This window comes from Xyrauchen texanus, chromosome 13 (genome assembly GCF_025860055.1).
Source record: "Xyrauchen texanus isolate HMW12.3.18 chromosome 13, RBS_HiC_50CHRs, whole genome shotgun sequence".
In the NCBI taxonomy this organism is placed as follows: Eukaryota; Metazoa; Chordata; class Actinopteri; order Cypriniformes; family Catostomidae; genus Xyrauchen; species Xyrauchen texanus.
Genome location: NC_068288.1, coordinates 42,501,855 through 42,522,026, shown reverse-complemented (window position 1 = coordinate 42,522,026; position 20,172 = coordinate 42,501,855). Strand labels below are relative to the sequence as shown.

At 38.7% G+C, this 20,172-nt stretch overlaps 2 protein-coding genes and 1 long non-coding RNA gene across 4 annotated transcripts in view; 2 read left to right on the top strand and 1 right to left on the bottom strand.

Annotated features, from left to right (window-relative positions):
• The window catches only part of LOC127653613 (regulating synaptic membrane exocytosis protein 4-like), a 39,560-nt gene extending 34,724 nt beyond the window's left edge, over positions 1-4,836 (top strand). For both annotated transcript variants that reach the window (XM_052140349.1, XM_052140348.1), the window contains exon 6: positions 1,467-4,836. In XM_052140349.1, coding sequence (XP_051996309.1) covers positions 1,467-1,685 — 219 coding nt within the window. In that variant the 3' untranslated portion in view covers positions 1,686-4,836. The remainder of the gene's footprint in view (positions 1-1,466) is intronic.
• Positions 4,837-5,233: 397 nt separating this feature from the next.
• Positions 5,234-9,331, bottom strand: LOC127654225 (actin-binding Rho-activating protein-like). Its single transcript, XM_052141320.1, has 2 exons — positions 8,658-9,331; positions 5,234-7,099 (listed from the first exon to the last, which is right to left on the bottom strand). Exons 1-2 carry the CDS (start codon positions 9,243-9,245, stop codon positions 6,662-6,664), a joined length of 1,026 nt encoding a protein of 341 aa, XP_051997280.1. The 5' UTR covers positions 9,246-9,331; the 3' UTR covers positions 5,234-6,661.
• A 474-nt stretch (positions 9,332-9,805) lies between these two features.
• The window catches only part of LOC127654286 (uncharacterized), a 38,475-nt gene continuing 28,108 nt past the window's right edge, over positions 9,806-20,172 (top strand). The window contains exon 1 of the long non-coding RNA XR_007971911.1: positions 9,806-9,876. This is a non-coding gene — a long non-coding RNA (uncharacterized LOC127654286). The remainder of the gene's footprint in view (positions 9,877-20,172) is intronic.

Sequence of the window (20,172 nt, the reverse complement as noted above, 5' to 3'; positions counted from 1 at the left end):
GAAATAAATTTGCTTGGATTTCCTGTAATGCAGTGACAAAAAAAAGATGTCAAAATGAAGAAAAAAAGAAAAAATCTTAGGTCAGTTAGGGTCAAATCTTGGGTCAAAAGTTTAGGGAACCTTCCACAAGCTTCTCTCTATAAGTTGCTAGAATTTTGGCCCATTCCTCCAGACAGAACTGGTGTAACTGAGTCAGGTGTGTAGGCCTCCTTGCTTGTACACACTTTTTCAGCTCTGCCCACAAATCTTCTATTGTACTGAGGTCAGGGCCTTTGGAGACATGCTTGTGGTCAGTGTCCATTTGGAAGACCCATTTGTGACCAAGTTTTAACTTCCTGGCTGGTGTCTTGAGATGTTGCTTGAATATGTCCACATCATTTTCTTCCTCATGATGCCATCTAATATGTGAAGTGCACCAGTCCCTCCTGCAGCAAAGCACCCCAAAACATGATTCTGCCACATCATGCTTCATGATTGGGATGGTGTTCTTCGGCTTGCAAGCCTCACCTTTTTTCCTCCAAACATAGCGATGGTCATAATGGCCAAAAAGTTATATTTTTGTTTCATCAGACGAGAGAAAATTTATCCAAAAAGTATGATCTTTGTCCCCATGTGCACTTGCAAACTGTAGTCTGGCTTTTTTATGGCAGTTTTGGTGCAGTGGGTTCTTCCTTGCAGTGCAGCCTTTCAGGTTATGTTGATATAGGACTCGTTTTACTGTGGATATAGATACTTGTCTACCTGTTTCCTCCAGCATCTTCACAAAGTCATTTGCTGTTGTTCTGGGATTGATTTGCACTTTTCGCACCAAACTATGTTCTAGAGAGTATGCATCTCCTTTCTGAGCGTATAATGGCTGCGTGGTCCCATGGTGTTTATACTTGCATACTATTGTTTGTACAGATGAATGTTGTCATTTGAAAAATCTGTCTGTAAATAATTGCTGGAAAAATTATTCGAGTCACGCACAAAGTAGAGACTTGCCAAAATTATAGATTGATAATATTAAATCTGTGGAGTGGTAAATAAAATAAGTTTTAATGACTTCAACCTAAGCGTATGTAAACTTCTGACTGCAACTGTACATACATACATACATATATTTACTTTATACAGTAAATATATTTTTATAAGGATACAAATGATCAAATTAAGTGTCCAGAACATGAATTTAGGAAATGTAGAATGGCAGGGGATAATTACATTTATGTTAATGATGAAAACGATACCTATTTGTATATTTAGAACTATTCATCAGGAAAGCTCTACCTGATTGATTGGAGAAACAATAACCCCTACAATTAAATCTAACCTTAACAAATCAGGTATCACTTTCCATAAATATGAATGACTCTAAATAATGAAATAAGATTCACCCAGATGTATTTAGTGGTATTAACAAGAATTTATAAAGTATATTTCTGTTACTTTTCACATAAAACAGTTCCTCCATCTTTCCTCAACAGGTCATTGTTTGGGGAAACTACGGCCGGATGGATCGCAAATGCTTTATGGGCGTCGCACGCATCCTATTGGAGGAGCTGGATTTGACAAACATGGTGATTGGCTGGTACAAGCTTTTCCCGACCTCTTCAATGGTCGATCCCACAATGGCACCGCTGATTCGACACTCTTCACAGCTCTCCCTGGAGAGCACTGTCGGACCGTGCTGTGAACGTTCCTAAGACTAATAACTAGTTTTTCTTTTTCCCTGGAAGGGCTCTCGAAGCCCTCTATCATACGAGTGCTGTCGGTGCATGACTGCAGCACTGGAACCCTCTGGAATGTTCTAGAATTTTCAAGACGTTTTCAGAACAAAACACCTTCTGGAACATTCCAGAATGTACCACAGAGGTACTAAGGATATATTCCTTTTCAACCTCAGAAGGAAAGAGATCAGGAAAGGCAAAGAATGCAGATCAAACCTTTGGGCTTTATTTTAGCTTTCGACACATTCGCTTGAGCTGGTCTCTATGTCTTTCAAAGGAAAAATCCTCTGTTTAGAATTGATTTCCACATAAAAGGCAAACGTTTGGTGCAGTCATCGTTTTGAGTGCTACCACAGGTTGATTGTTAATGGAAAAAAGGGATGGGTTTTGTGCAATATGAGAGATGAATGTATTGGTTAAAAAGTGCGGGTTTGCATTTATTTTCTTGCGTAATTATCAATAAACGAAAAGATACATGTCTTACAAAGATTCAATATAGTATGTATAGTTCGAAGAGTTAATGTTTGTGATTTCATGATTTAGTTTGGATCTTTTTATTTTATTTTTGTCTTTCTCATTATTGAACAGTGCCAATGCTACCAGCAAGTGGCTTTACTTAGTGGTTAGTGTCTATATGAATAGAGGCTTTATTAACCAATAACTTAGGCCGACACACATTTCTAAAGACTGTCGCTGGTTGTCTACAATACATTCTGAAGTGACAGTGACCTCTTGTAGATTTTTCATGATGTCACTGTGATTATTCCCCAATTACACAAATTTGCTGAATTTGAATAAACATTTTTATGAACACTTATTGAACACCAAAATTCTCTAAAAACTATTTGAAAACAAAAAATGTGCATTAGGTTGTTGGCTGATTATGGAAATGACACTAGGCGGCGTGACCACTTAATCTGGCACAGTTATCTCAAAATTGTCAGGTATCGTCCGATGAATCTCCCCGATCGGTATATCGTTCTATCACTAATTATGACACGATGATTTAATTTTGCACTTTATAATCTGAAATGTCTTTTTAATAAGCGACTGCTAGATTGGCATGAGCCAACATTCCTTTTTTTTATTGAAATGATTATTTATTGTGACATTTGGGATTCAGAATCTCAAGTAGCTATGATAAGGATGTAGCATTAATTATGGGCATACGCATGAAAGGCATCTTAGTTTCCCATGATCTAATGAGATGTTGCATGGAATTATTTGATGCGTTAGAACGTTTTACTGGCAGTACAGCGAACATGTAGCAGCATACGATCAAACAAATACTGTTACATTGCACATTGATTTACTGTGTGACATCTTAAATCAAAATAAGAGTCAGGTCTTAATAAATAATTATAGACATATGAATTGTATAAACTATTTTAGCAAGACATTTATACACCAATATAAAACCATGGGAAGACAACAGACATTTTTTATGCCCACTTTAAAAATATGTTAACTATCTGACAATTTGTGAAGAAATGTACTCTTTATCACTAGAAAAAAGGATTTTGTTAAAGATTAATTCCACTATGAAAATTTACAGAGTGTGTATTTAAATTAGAGCTGAAAACTGTATCTCAGTCGACTTTTAAAACCCTCATAATCAAGTTGTTAAGGCCATACATGAAGCACTGCCACATTCTTTTTGAAAAGTTCAATGTTTATTGTCTTAAGAAGCAATAACTTGCTCACTTTATGCGTTACAGGGAGTAAAGCCAGAATATGTCTCCGCATTACATTAGAAACTTTGCATCCATGTAGCAATACAGTAGATACTTGGTTTAAGACACAGCAATTCTCAGTATACAGTAATGGCTGAATGTTTGGGATTCTCGGGAATTTAGTGCCAAAAATGTACCTTTTATAGGTGTGTTGGGTTTATATAAAAATGAATGATTTGGAACAGTTTAATGAATTACATAGAAACAAACAATACATTGTATGCTCATATATACAATGCACATTGTTATACATCAGTTTAGTACAGAATATCTTCACTGGTCAATCTGTGTTACAGCTGGAAAAATTAATTTTGATTCGAGTTCCATATTATTGGTGTAATTATTGTAAATAAGACTCATGGTGGGTGAAATCAATGCTAGGAAATGATTATATAAATGCATTTTTAGGCTTTAATCTGTGGCAAAGTAACACAAATGACAGATTGAAATATATTTATTTGGCAAAAAGTTATTGTTCATATGGCCAAATCTGAAACGGATATACTGTATTTATTGCTTTTCAACTTTAAATATCCTCAAGTTTACACTGCAGGTGTTATAAAACTGTATACAATGGAATATGTCTATTCAACAATATTTTGAATGAAAATGAATGGTTTTCGGAAAGCCTTAATAACTCGTAAACCAGAGGTCTTAACACGATGCCAACTGTACTGCGGAGAATCAAGCATGCAAGAATGTAATTCAGTTTTCATCTGTATTGTATTTATTATTTTCTCATTCTTTATTTCTGCCTGTCTTTATTGAAATGTTTCATTTTAAGTTTTTTTTTATTTGATTTAAATTGCGAGTATTATGGCCATTTGAGTCACATTTTTCAACACTTAGTTTTGTAACTAATTAATTAATCATCAACTATCCTTGTTGAGGTCGATAGGGCAAAATAATCAACATATTCTTAAATTGGATGCTGTGATATTTTTCTTTGTAGAGATACTTGTTTAATTCCTTATTACTGTTCATTATATGTACATTTGAATTCGTAAACTCAAAAATGTCACTGTTAATTAATGCACAATTTGATGTACTGTTACTCTGTTGAAAATGGAAATAAAGAATAAAATAGCTCACTCTGATTTACAAAACCTTGTGCGAGCTCCCTGAAGCTTCATAGGTTTAATTCAATGTCACAGATGTGTAAAGTATCCTTATCCAGAAACCGTCTGATAAGATTTGATAACAAGGAAATAAAAGTGAGCTGGACAGATGGAATTGGATATTTCTGACTGCGTGAATGTAATAGTTATAAAGACTGTCTGCTTCTCTTTGGTCTTTGTCTGGGCATCAAGGAAAATTAGATCAAGCTCTATTGATTTGAGAATTGAGCTGGATGTTGGTATTTGGGAGATACAGTTTCATTTTTGTACGTAGATGTGTGTGTGTGGGTGGGCCGTTGTTTTGTGATTAACTATGGGACACATGAATTTTTACCTATTCTATTGTTATTATAGAACATTTCAGGTCACTTTTATGCACATACCAACACATTTATCTAAAATAGCACATACCAGAGTCTTCTGTTGTTTTCATATGAAGCCAATTATATTAATAACCTACAAGGAAACTTTTTTGCATTTTATAATAATAATAATAATAATAATAACAACAAAAACATACAGACTTACAAATTGTTTTTATCTATAAGGTCAAGGATGAGTTTTGGTTAAATTTTGTTACCTTCTAGGGGACAAATTTGTCTCCACAAAGTAGCTAAGTAAACACATACACATTTTGCAAAAATATTAAATCTTAAAAAATAAAAAATATTAAAGATTTAAACACATAACTATGTTGAATTATGAAAAAAGCCAGACATCCTCTTTCAAAAGGTCGGTGTTGTATTTGTAACACAACAATAGTTTTATTTCATCTTAAACTGACATGATCGACTAATTCCAGATTAAAACAATACATTAGATTTACACACTGCACATAATCAAAAATTCCTAATATTTACAACAAATCCTTCTGTAAGAAGACCATCATGCTTTCATTGTGAAAGAGGTAATTATATTAAGCAGCAAATACTGGACAATAATATAACATGAAGTACGCATGGAAATAATTGCACTAGTGACAAAAGCATTAAAGTCAAGATTAAAAACAAATATTGACCCAATTAAATTTCCTAATACACATTCCAAGTAACAACTTGCTCCACCTCTGAAAGAACTTTCCTTATCGATTGACGTCACCAATCCCTAATTCAGTCCCTCCCCTCCAATCACCCGGCCCGTTCTGTTATGTAACATTCATGTTTTACAATCCATTCTCATTGAATATCCTGTTTCGGTCAAAAATATGTCAGATTACGTAAGTAAACCTTTTCATGTTGACTTTAAAATCGACTAGCAAGATTCTCCCCAGCCAAGTTATTTTATCTTGAAATGTGATACAGATGAAAGAATTACAAGCAATATGAGAACATTTACAAATTCTGCCTGGACATCAGGGCTCGTATGTTTCGCATTCTAAGGATGCTTGATGTTTGACAAATATGAGAGGCGTTCAATCCCTTGTGTAAACTGTGAGCAAGGAGCCATCATTCCTGCATCCCATTGTAAAGCTCCTTACTACTAAAACAAAACCTTCACATCGCTTTCAAAACATGCCATGCACCAGAGTGGATGCTGAAGACCACATGTTCATTTCTAATCAGGTTTCTTCTATTTCATACTTCCAAATCATTTATAAATAGAATAATCAGAGACATTCTAGCAGTGTTGTGGAAGCAACTTCGAAACTGTAATTTACAAGCTACAAGCTGTTTAGAATTTAAAGTAACTATTAAAGCTAATCTTTTTGAAGTAGTTAGCTACAATGCATGTTTCTAACAAAAAAGTGGATGAGAGGCATAAATATAACAAAATCAATGCAACAAAAAAAGAAAAGACGTATTAGATTGGACGTGGCCTAAAATGAATCAGATGTTCTAATGCAACACAGTTGGATTATTGACAGAGATGTAGCATTTTGTCATACTAACTGTATGACAAAAAAAGTTGCTTGTTTTTGGAAAAACTACTGTATGGCTTTTTTGAAAACCTCTGAGCTACAGCTACTATGACACTACTGAGAAACGTAGTTTTGTTTGCAGCGTTACTAATTGTAGTTTGTAACTCCCCAACACTGCATTCTAACTATAACATACTTTGGTGTAAGTTGCATACATTTAAGATTATCTGACTTTCCAGAGCATCAAACCAGGAGTGTAATAATGACATCATCATCCTGGCCCTTCCAGAGCATCTCGCCCTCAAAGTCCACCATCTTGTGTTTGCGACAACGCAACAAAATTCCCACAACTTTATCAGAGATTTTAACATAGCGGTCAAACAGACGGCCGAAGGTAACGTAGATGCATCCCTGCTTGTCCTGTTGACCTACGTCACGTATGATAAAACACATCTCCTCCATCTCACGGTAGATGTGTTTCTGGGCTCTATCGGCTCGTTGGGCGGTTTTCGATCCCTCTTTGGGGCGACCGTATCCTGTATCGCCCTTGTGGAGTCGAATAGCCATTGCATGCTCGTAGTCGAATTCTTGACTAAATGGATTCAGCTTCTGGCCTTCAATGTGATTCGTAGCAAACTGTTGCCACCTGCTCCTCAGGTCACCCATTGTGGTTACCTTAATCTGAAAGGAAATAATAATAAGATTGACTTGTTAGTATAGATAATATTGCAAACATATAAACTTATCATACGGGCTCAGCGGTTAAGGCTCTGGGTTACTGACTGAATGGTTGGGGGTTCAAGCCCCAGCACTGTCAAGATACCACTGTTGGGCCCTTGAGCAAGGCCCTTGACCTTATCTGCTCCAGGGGCGCTGTTTCATGGCTGACCCTGTGCTCTGACCCCAGCTCAGTTGGGATTTGTGAAAACAACTGCATTCATTGGCTCTGCACAATGACAATAAAGTTGAATCTAAATCTAATCTTATGGCTCATTTATCATTTATTCTATGTTAAATGTAATGTGCAGAATCAACCTTCGAATATGATAAACACTGTGGCACTTTCCAAACAATGCTCTGTTTGAGCATCCCAATGATCCTGATACAGCAACAATGGTTCAACCAATGAATTGATTTTGAATTGATTGAACCATTGATTTTAATTTCATGTTGACTTGGTTGCTTGCTTTATTATAACCTAACCTGCTTCATTATTCATTATTGCATTTTATTCAGATCTTGTTGAAGGTGTAGACAACCCAGCTTATCACCATATAGTCACATTACACTACTATCCAACATGCCTCTTTCTCAATATTTCTCAACATGTCTTCAAGGGCCACTTATTTCAAAACGGTGCCATTTGAACCGGTGTAAATGCGTCTTGCGAAACTTGAGATGTGAGGCCAACATTCCGGAGACTGAATCAAATACCACGGTGACACAGCTGTGATGGATCTCACTCATCAAGTTGAGATGCATTTTGCTTTTTGAAGGTCAAATGGAAAGATCCATCACTGTATTTATTTACATATATTCCATTGCTGCAAAACATGTCTGAGATTATGATGGAGCATCATGCTGCCATTCCAAGAGTTATTGTACAACTAAGTATACTGTATATTTATATTATTACATAGTAAATCAATTTAAATTTAAAATAATCTAATCTATATACTGTATAAATTTTGCCTCGTTTATTTACAAAATAGTGATTTCAATAATGCACTTACAATGGAAGTAAATGGGACCAGTGCATTACCATTAAAACACACTGTTTCAAAAGTATAATCACAAGATGTAAACATAATGTGTTAACATGATGACAGTGTGAAAACATTTCTGTTTTACATGATTTTAGTGTGATAAAATAGCTAATAGGTTTTACAGCATTTCATTGTCATGCAAGTGGTTTATCAGACTAAAACATGTTAACTTATATAATGTTTACGTCTTGATGTTATACTTTTGAAACAGCGTGTATTTGAATGTTTATGGACTTGCGCCATTGACATTGTAAGTGCCTTACTGTAACTATAGCTATTGGTTTTTGTTTTTTAAATGCAGGACGAGTTTAATTTTTTTTGTGGTAATCAATATTATGCTGTCATTTGAGCTTGACTAGAACATTCTTTTAAATTTCCCTTTCTTTGTTTGGTTTGATTAACGCCTTGAATGTCTGTTAATAAAGGGTTAACGAATGCTATCAACATAGCTTGATTCATTCTGATAAGCATACCTTGGGCCTGCTGACGTGTTTCTTTGGTTTATTCTCGTTCTGATCACTATTGTCACTCAACGACGCTTCCTCCCCAAGTCCGCTGTCCTCTGTATCTACACTGCTACTTCTGGATCCCGTTTGTCCTAGCGCCTTTGCCAACACTACAGCTTTCCCACCACAGAAGCGTCTCCTAGTAGGAGACTCATTGCCTAAGAAGTTTTTTGTGTCCTCCGATACCAACTGATTGGTGTTGATCTTCTCCTTGATTGTGCTCACAAGGTCTTTCCCACACTCGGTACGTTTTGGTGTGACAGCCTTAGTCACGGTTCCCGTCTTGATCATGTTGTCTAAACTATCTATGCCATTCACAGATACCACGCGAGGTGTGACCAAAAGTTTCATCTCGTTCTTCTCCTTCTGTTTTTCTTTCTCGTCCTCAATGATGGTGTCAGGCATCCAACCACTTGGGATCGTGTCTTGCTTGCCAGTGTGGTCATTTGCCCAGCTTTGCCAGCTTTTGGCAAGGCTGGTCACTGTCGAAGCCACCTTGATCTTTCTGATGGCTCTGTTGAAAGGTTGATTTTGCTGGACGGCAGCCATACTCATAGTTCTACTTGTGCTCTTGCTGCTTTGGTAAGGTGGTGAGGTCCACGTCTTAGGTTCGATAATCTGTTTGCATGCTACTGGTAATCACAGTGGGCTTTTATAAGAATAGGAAGAGGATGTTTCCTCTGAAGTGGGCGGTTTGACATTCCTTTTGGTGCACATGGTGTACACCATGACCCCAAACATGCTAATGGAATTTCCCCACTAAAGTAATGGCGACAACAGGTGGCCAGTTATGATCAACCAACATCACTCTGTCAAACCTTTTCAACAAGAGAAAATAGCTCATAACATCATAACTGACTTGGCTTGGTGTGACTGTATCCCCTGATTAAAATGCATTTGTGTTATCAGACCACACTTTAAATGCTGATGAAAATGGCTACAAATGCATGCAGCTCTGTACTGCCGTTGCATATTTTTGTACAGAGTGCCAGCAGTCTGTGTGATGGTCTATTTTTGCAGACTGAGTGTTAGATTGTGCATGTGCTGGCTTCTGTTGATTGATACACAGGCCTGTTCTTAAACTGCAAGCCAGGCTATTTTAAGCAGGAGTCGTGCCGAGAGAAAACTTGCGATGAGCCTAGGATTTGCACATCCAGCCTGTTTCTTTTATGGCGCTGCTAAAATGGTGATTAAGGTTTCTTTTTATAGTATTAATCTGTTAAATGTTTTTAGAAAGTTATCCATTAAACCACTAAAACTGCTGAATTGCAAACTATCCTTGAGGTTTTCAATTCGTTTTTTCAACAAATTCGAGAGATAAATATTGCTGCACTATTTCATAAAAGGGATTTCATAAAATCCTTCATAAAAGCGTTGTAAGCCATGAACCAAACCATCCAGCTATGAGGTGAGTCACACCATTACAAACTTTGATTTAAAGCATACAGTATTTAAAAATGGATTAAAAGACAAACAGAACTGTGTACTTAACGTATTTAATAAGGGAATGAATTACAATCCCATGAAGCATTGCAAATGACATAATTTAATTAAAAACAATGGGGAAATATAAAACTATTAAAGAATAGAAGCAATACATTTAGATTTTATTGCAAAATTGTAAGTGTTTGGAGAGCGATTGCATCATTGCATGCGTCACAGAGGAGAGTTGTAGTGGATCGTTCTCTTCAGGATCATGGGAAGACCACCACCTCCATCTCAGAGCTCATAGGTCTGTCTTTGAAGGTTTTTAGATTTTAAGTGTTAAAAATGACTCCCCTGCAGAAAAAAATTATAGCTCCAAAACGAATGGGATTTTTACTTTCAGAACCAAACTGCAACACTCCTGTGACAAGGTGGAGGGTGGGGCCGGGTCGTGATTCTACACACCCGGCCCCTTATCAGGCTAATCAAACCTCCAAGAGGGATAAAGGCCAACTGCGGACGGTGGTGCGACAGAGTGTGTCCTATGTGTGTGTCTTTTGGTTTATTTCATCATTAAACTATTATTTATATTGTCAAGCCAGTTCTCGCCTCCTCCTTTCCATTGCCGCTCCGTGTTGGCCTTTTCCCTCTCTTTTAAATTGTACATTTTTTTTTAATATAAATAATAGTTTAATAATAAACCAAAAGACACAACCACACACAAAGGACGGACAGCTGCCCGTAAACGCTCTCTCTCTGTCGCACCACCGTCCGCAGTCGGCCTTCGGTTTTTTTAAGATTTTACCTAAAATGTCAAATACCGAAAAAACGTATGCAATAGGTCCTTAAAGCAAATTTGCAAGAGATAGATTAGAATATCTTCATTATCATTGTATAAGTACAATTATCATCGCACAATTACAACAAAATTAGGTTTGTAACTTCCTTACTCGATGCCATAAAACAATAATTAAGATAAAATAAACAATTAGATAAAAAAAAATCTAGTAATAAAATAACGAACAGTATATACAAAGTCTGGCAGTGGTAAATATTGCAACAACCCAAATGTGTAGTGCAGAAACAGAACATACAGTGTGGAAGAGTAACACATATCAATAGTTATATCATATCAACAGAAAGAAAGTATACAGGAAATGCACAGTATATAACAAAATAGACATTGACCAGCAGTAATATACAAATAATGCAGACAGCTCAGCAGTGGCAATCGATCATCATTTCCAGACAGAATGAATGAGAGTTGAAGTAAATTTGTACCAGACAGTTCTGCAAACAAACAGTCAGTTTTTGATGGGGTACTTGGTGGATTGATTCAGGGCAGTTATAGCTCTGGGGAAGAAGCTATTTCTCAGTCTGGAGGTGCAGGCATAAAGGGCCTTATAGTGCCTGCCAGATGGAAGGAGTTCAAACAAGTGATGGCATGGATGTGTGTAGTCCTTGCAAATACTGATAGCTTTCCTGAGGCAGCGTGATCAGTAGATGTCCTCTATGGCTGGCAGCCGAATCCCAATGATCTTCTGCAAGATGACCCGCTGGAGTGCTTTCCTATCAGCTGCTGTTACCACACAGATATGCAGTATGTTAGGATGCTCTCTGTGGTGCAGCGGTAGAAAGTCACCAGCATCTGTTGGGTCAGACCATCTTTCTTCAGCATCCTCAGGAAAAACAGTCGTTGCTGTGCTTTCTTGAACACTGCCGTGGTTTTTGTGGACCATGTAAGGTCCTCTGAGATGTGTGTGCCCAGAAACCTGAAGCTGGACACTCGCTCCCCTCTGTCTCAGTTGATGAAGACCTTCCAAAGCTGATAATTATCTCACTGGTCTTTATTGTATTAAGTGACTGTAAAGCAGTCAATGGAAAGGAGGAGGCGAGAACCGGCTTGACAATATAAATAATAGTTTTAATGATAAACTTAAAAGACAAACAGATCTCTCTCTCCCGCACAATCCTCCGCAGTCGGCCTTTATCCCTCTCGGAGGCTTGATTAGCCTGATAAGGGCCCCGCCCTCCGCCCTGCCACATTCCTTCCTCGTTCTCTCAGGCAGGGGAGCCCCCGGCATGACATACACCCCCCCTCTTTCCCTGGGGAGGGGTGTGCCTTTTGCCCCGTCTGCCAGCAGGTCATCCCCGTCTACCTGGACGAGGGAGGGGACAAGGGGAGGGAAACAGAAATAATTAAATAGGTGGGGTACTTCCTGTAACAGTGTAGTACCCCCCCAAGAAACACTGTAAAATTTAAATGAGAGGGAAAAGGCCAATGTGGAGCGGCAGTGAGAGAGAGAGAGAGGAGAGAGATAAAAAAAAAAAAACACTTACTCGCAGTTCTCAGATACGCCGTAGCTTGTTCCTCGGCCACTCTTCCACCCTCTAACAGACGACAGACACGCCTCTCCGGGCGGATCGGAGGCAGACCTCCAGCCCCTGGCGGACGGAACGCCCCGCCGCGTTCTTGGGGAACAGAAGGGGTCTCCCCCACCCCTGGCAGCAGTTCTCCCGCTCCAGGCGGTCGGCAATGAGCCCATCCCCACTCGCGGTTGGCGGTCTCAGACCCTGCTGCGTTTCAGCGGCTGGTAGGGAACGCCTCCGCCCCTGGCAGCGGCTCTGGTTAGGAGCCCCTTCTCCCCTCGCGGTCGGCGGAAGCGGCCGGGCTCCTCGTACCCCGGCAGATGACCACAGCTGCTCCATTGGGGTGGACGGTAGTGGCGAGAACTCTACTATGGCGTATCCCTCCTCCTTCCCGGGTTTCGGCACCAGTGCAAAGAAGTCAATTGAATAGGAGGAGGTGAGAACCGGCTTGACAATATAAATAATAGTTTTAATGATAAACTTAAAAGACAAACACACACATGACGCTCTGACAGGAAATTCAGAATCCAATTGCATAGTGATGAGATGATGCCTAGTTGATGGAGTTTGGAGGTGAGCTTATCAGAACAGTATTGAAGGCAGAGCTATAGTCAACAAATAACATTCTCACGTATGTGCCGTGTCTCTCCAGGTGAGACAGAGCAGTGTGAAGAGCCAGAGAGATGCGTCCTCTGTAGATCTGTTGGCTCTGTAAGTGAACTGGTGTGAGTCCAGGGTGGCAGGGATGATAGTTTTAATGTGAGAGAGGACTAGCTTTTCAAAACAGTTCATTATTGTCAGTGTGAGGGCAAATGGACGATAATTGTTCAGATTGCTGATGTTTGTTTTTCAGGCACTTGGGCACTTTTGCCTATGACAGAGACAGGTTGAAGATACTTGTGAATACCTCAGCTAACTGTTCAGCAGTCTTTAAATACCCATCATGAAACTCTGTCCGGGCCTGCAGCTTTGCATTGATTGATCCTTGGATTGAGTCAAGAACTTGAGAGGCCCATGGGCAGGTACACCGTGGAGACCCCCATGATATGACTACATTCACCATTATGTGCTACAAGACGCTTGGCCAATTTGGATTGATTGTACAAATAGTGGATAACCAAATATTACAAAAGTTACCGTGCACATATTTAGGGTATTAAGGCATCTTTCACTTTATCATTAAACATTAAATGCATGCATGACTTAAAAATGTTGAAGTCCTCCATACTGCTGCACATATTCTGTCACTTTTAAACCATTTTTAACCATTCAAACAATCAGCTTTGTACACAGCCAGGGTAAGCTAGACCTTATCTTTGGAAGCATTCTGTAAATCAGACGCTGTTCTCCGTAGTCCATCAAATAAACGCGTTGCATCTGTGAGACGCAGATTCCCTGAGAGCGCACTCGAGTGTCTATGCTTGCACTCCTGTTGTCCGGCACGCATTCGGCCGAACAAATGGTATTTCATATAAGGCTGACATTTACATGGATTTATAATATATATCTAAAAATATATAAATAATGGATTTAGAGCTCGGGGTTCTTTGGAATTTAGAGGCCCCTGGGCAACAGCCCAGTCGGAACGGTGGTTAATCCGTCCTAATCCACAGTGTTTGCTGTACATCATGTGTGCTCTGTGTGAGAGCCTGTTCATCCTCTATAACCGGGATTACTGCACTCGTCACATAATTGCCGATGTCAAATCGAGTGAAAAAGGCGTTGAGCTCATTGGACAGTGCAACGTCACCTTGGGGACAGGGTTACTTTTGAAGTCAGTGATAGTCCTAATGCCTTGCCACATGCTCCGAATGTCAGCATTGCTGAATGGTCTACTTCCCATTGACTGTGGGTGTCTTTGGCCTTTTTGATGCGCTCTCATATAAAAGTCTCTACAGTTCAAAGGCATACACTGGATTCCTGTGTCCAACGCCAGACCCAGTTTTCACTGCCTTAATCAACATGCTAACGCGTTTGAGAGAAAGCCCTAAATAACTCAATTACGGTCATGCTATACCTTAATTGCTAAAGGATTATCAAAAATCTGTAAGCAATATTTCCGTCTCGTAAATGTCTTTGCATGCTTTAGCTCCCACACAGATCCTTGAAGCTTTAGGGACAAAAATAAAACGACTGCCATTCTGGATGTTGTCTCTTGCTGCTTCCTCTGACTTTTGGTGACTCACATATGGAGGAGTGTACCGAGGAAAGAAACCGTCACTTATTTCAGCTATAACACCACCAGCTGGATGCACTTATCAGCTCACAATGCTGCTTCAACACACTCACTTTAATGCTTATTAAAAGCCTCACTTGCTGGCCAATGCAGCATCTCTATAATGTGGCTGTAAAAACAAGATATCAACAACGTGTGCAGACAATTCATATTCAACTCATTCTAAGACGTAAGTGGCTTTCCTGCAGAAAAGGAAAGCAAAATCACAAAAGAGATATCTTTAATAGCTCAAATGTTTCTCCAAGACCAATGTTAATCAACACGCTAAATTAGCGAATTTAGTTAACAGCTAAATTAAAAATGTAAAAAGCTTAGTGGCTTCAAGAAGTACATTAGAACAAAACATGAAAGCCTCATGAAAGAAATATGAACCATAATGCACTCATAAATCAAAAGAGGTACTCTGAATCAATGGAAATTTGGAGGGCTCAAAAATGCTAGGCTAATTCTACACAGCCAGGGTAAACTCAAATAATACACTAGATTTAACAGAATAATTAATGCAAGTGCTTTTATAAAATTATAAACTTCTCATTTCTGTTTAAACCCTCCAAAAAATGGTTGCATTCGTAAGTGCCTCACTGTAACCTTGATTTTTTGAATGAGTCAAAATGTAGTTCTTAACAATGGTTCGGGAGGAGCATGTTCATTAAATCCAACCAATCAATGCTGGAGTAAGCACATATAAGCCACTGCTTACCTCTGTCCTGCGACAGTTCTTCCAGCATCCCTCCGCCACCCTAACTCCACCTTCATAGCTAGTTACCACTAAATCATATACAAGGAAGTATGGGGGGTTTCTTTGGCTTGGGTCGAGCCCTCTATTATGGACAGCAAGCCACAAATGTTTACCTTCTCTTTATTTCAAAGATTACATGAACTTGTGAACTCATGAAATAAATTTTCGTGGTAGCCAACACAATTCTTCAAATGCTGTTGATTGAGCTTAACTTGTACTGAACCCAAACATTCTTTTAAGCTTAATCGACAGCATTTGTAGCGTAATGTTAATTACTGTATCACCAAAAATTATTTCAACTCTTCCCTCCATTTCTTTAAAAAAGAATAAATTGTGGTCTCACAGTGAGGCACTTACAATATGTAGATGTACAAAAGTAATGTGTGAGTCAGATCAACTTTAATGAACCGATTTATTGTCTTGTCACTCCGGCCCCTTTCTTTCCGCTCCCAATTGTTGCTTTCTTCTAGCAAAACCCCTGTCTGTCTTGTCTCCGCCCCCCATGTCCATTTCCCAACACACATTTACGTATATGTGCTACACACACATATTCTACACAATAGAAGTGAATGGGGCCACTTTTTGAAGTATTTTAAAGCAGAAATGTGAAACTTATAATTTTATAATAATTCTTCTGTTAAAACTTGTGCATATTTTGAGCTGTAAAGTTGTTTATATCATAATCTTTATTGGTTTAGGATTTACAGTGTAACGTAGTCATGGCAACAAAGTCTTAAAATTGGATATAACTTTAGACAGAAAAGATTAGTAAGTGATTGTATCAGCATATTTTTAACGCCTTGTGGCTATAATTTTGAAACAGTGAGTATTTTAACATTTACTTCCATAATAAGTGCCCCTTTTTCTCCCAATTTGTAATGTACTATTCCCAATTTGTTCTATGTCGTCATGGTGGCATAGTGACTCGCCTCAATCTGGGTGGCAGAGGATGAATCTCAGCTGCCTCCGTGTCTGAGACCGTCAACCCGCACATCTTATCACGTGGCTCGTTGAGTGTGATACCACGGAGATATAGCGCCTGTGGAGGCCCACGCCATCCACCACGGCTTCTACGCACGACTCTCCATGTGCCCCACCGAGAGCGAACCCCATTATACCGATCATGAGGAGGCTACCCCGTGTGACTCTACCCTATCTAGCAACCGGACCAATTTGGTTGCTTAGGAGACTTGGCTGGAGTCATGTAAGGCAGATTTTTGTGGTAATCAACATTTATATCTGTATCAGAATTTCAGTAAGACACATTCAACAGAGTTTGATATACTATAATTCATGACATTAATACATTCACCATGATCCAAGTACATAGCATCCGAATTGTCCCCCTTTTTTAATTCATACATAAGTAACATGTGAATTTTCAATGACATATTTAATTACCACTGAACTAGAAATGTCCCTGTTTTTCATTTCAGAAATCTGGTCACCTTAAAATATTTCTCAATGGGCAAAAAACATAGATTTGTTATTTGTAATAAATGGCATGAGCAGACATTCAACATTCCTTGATATTTCCAATGGCTACTAATCTGATTGAATCTTTATTCTCACTTTCACATTCGTCTACTTTAATGGCGTCTTCTTATTAACTGACCGTGAGTAATGGCTAATCAACACTGTGCTACTCTGTGATGCTAACGCTGCACAGTAGTGAATCGTCTCATTGACAGGACTACATGCCACTGCAAACTAACTTTAACACACAGCAGTGATGGTCTGACAGCTTGGGTATCATTAGAAACCAGTGTGGATGCGACAATTAAGTGTCCTCACACTCCGTTTGATCCCCTTCAACACGATCCTGAACACGCCAGCCATCCATTTTAGCACAGAATTAGCACACAGCTGGTTTGCTAATTGTTTCTGTTATTGCTAACCAGTGACATTATGGGTGATTTAAAATATTTAATATTATATATATATATTGTCATTTAGAGTATTTATTTGCAGAAATGACAACTGGTCAAAATAACAAAACAGATGCAGTGTTTTCAGATCTTGAATAATGCAAGAAAACAACAGCAGCTCGGCTTTGTTTGATGGCTTGTGGCCATCCATCTTCCTCTTGATCACATTCCAGAGGTTTTCAATGGGGTTCAGGTCTGGAGATTGGGCTGACCATGACACTGTCTTGATCCAGTGGTCCTAAATCCACACCTTGATTGACCTGGCTGTGTGGCATGGAGCATTGTCATACTGGAAAAAACAATCCTCAGAGTTGGGGAACATTGTCAGAGCAGAAGGAAGCCAGTTTTCAGCCAGGATAACCTTGTTCGTGGCTTGATTCATGCATCTTTTACAAAGATGAATCTGCCCGTTTCCAGCCTTGCTGAAGCACCCCCAGATCATCACCGATCCTCCACCAAATTTCACAGTGGGCACGAGACACTGTGGCTTGAGGCCTCTTCAGGTCTCTGTCTAACCATTAGATGACCAGGTGGAGGATCGGTGATGATCTGGGGGTGCGTCAGCAAGGCTGGAATCAGGCAGATTCCTCTTTGAGATAACCCCCACCCCACATGAAAATACTATTAAAGTTGTTTTTACAGTAATGAGAATCTAATAAGAATCATAATTAAAATAATGATAATTACAAACACAAAAAGCTAGTAAAACAACAATGCATATATTAAAGCAATGAAAAGTTGGGGTCCCAATTAAAAAAAATAAAAAAAATACATAATTATGTTATATAATGAGTTTAATGCAAAATGTTCTTTTGATTTTGGGGTGAAATGGGATATGTTTTTGTGAGATTCACACCAACATTTACAGTAAATATTTTTGGTAAGGTTTGTTCCCTTGTCATTAGCAATAGTTGATTTACTATGTGTAAATGTTTCCACAGCATGAATGCAGAGCTAGACTATATTTTCTTGTTTTTCTAAACATGACCAAACTACTCTTTTAATATTGGGTTACTATGACTCAAACAGATTTACCTTATTGATAATATTAGAATGACATCAGCTAGTTGAAGTCACTTAGTATTTGTGTCTGTTCTATTAACGGACGCTCTAACCTACAAAGTGCACCCTTGAACTGTATACTCACAGCCTATTATTTTACCTAGCTTTGTCAGTAGCTTTGGTATGACATGCTTGTTGTGCTGTCACAATAATAGCTACATAGCTCTCTCTCTCTCTCTCTCTCTCTCTCGCTCTCTCTCTCTCTCTCTCACCAACTCTTCTTTTTGCAGATACACACAGATGTACTGAATATATCAATTTCCAAGCCAGATACATTTTTGATTGTCAAAAATGTATGAAAAGGTACCATGGTATTTTTGGACATGTGCAGTGCCATAGTGTTATAGTATTATAGTATTATTTTAAGTGCTATGTTACAATGGTATATGAATATGGTAATCATTCACTAACAAAAACGTACTAAAAAGCTTAGAAATTGTTTTTTTTGGGAAATGGTGCCGTGGTAATACCATGTTTTTGTACAAATACCATGGTAATTATATGGTATTGTTTGAAATACCATGTAAATACTATAGTATTGAATGTGGTAATCAAAAATACCAAAAAGTACTATGATATTACCATGGTTTTCTCACATTGTACCATGACATTCCATATGTTTTTGGAAATTATACCTTGATAAAACCATGTTTTTTTGGGGATATACATCATAGTAAAACTATGGTAATCTTTGGAGTACCATCTAAATACCATGGTATATAAATATAATAATCCTTCACTAGCAAAAAATAAATAAAACAAATGCAATATTTCCATGTATTTTGGACTTGACAATGCCAAGTTTTTGGACATGTGCATAGTAATACCATGGTATTTTTTGCAGTAGCTTGAAGTACTATGTAAATACCATGGTATAAAATATGGTAATCATTTAGCACTATTATATACATCAAAGTAAGCCTACCACATTTGATACCATTGCTCCAATGCCGGAAATCTCCAAAATGGGGCATGGTTAATCCTAAACAGGGATCCGCCAACTCCAAAAGGGGGCGTCACTTCCACTCACGGTTAAGGTTACGGAAAGGGTTAGGTAAGGGGCTCCCTATATCTTTAATGGTGGTTTGGAGCTTCCGCCCCTTTATGGAGCGATGCCTGCAGCTATATCTTTCTCCATGGCGCTGCCATAGTATATAAATACATTTATATATAACTATTTATGAGGGCGTGCCAGTTTCTCCAAGCTCACATGAAAGAGATGGCATTTCACCACATTGAGACACCCACTCCCTAATCATCACTGTGTACGTGATATCTAATCAGGACCACTTCATTTAGTCATCCAATGCGTTCGACTTAATCCAGAAATGCAAAGCTTACATAAGAGACTGTCACTAGGTACTGCGAAAGGTGTCAAGACACACAGACCTTTCTCTCTCTCTGCATGTTGATAAGCCTGGTGTGGTTAGTGAGTCATTTCTGTGTGACTCAGATCGGATCCTCAAACTGTCCTTAGACACTCAGCACGTCGCAGCACCTGCTCAAGATGCGCCAGCCCTAAATAAACCTGCTTTACATTTTCCCTTCTCGCCTTCCCACCACCTATTTTTGAATCCTGATTCCGTTTTTGTCTATTGATTTTTTGAGTTCTTTCTCTGGTTCTTTCTCATATCAATAGATGCAATCAGGGCTAAATTGGGTGCATGTCGCGACCCCGACCGCATGCAGATGGAAGTCACTGATTGTGCTTTGTTGCACGTC

Coding starts and splice junctions, on each gene's coding strand:
- LOC127654225 (XM_052141320.1), bottom strand. CDS start 9,245: ATGAGTATGGCTGCCGTCCAGCAAAATCAACCTTTCAACAGAGCCATC. Junction 7,100..8,657: donor AACACGTCAGCAGGCCCAAG/GTATGCTTATCA, acceptor ATTTCCTTTCAG/ATTAAGGTAACCACAATGGG.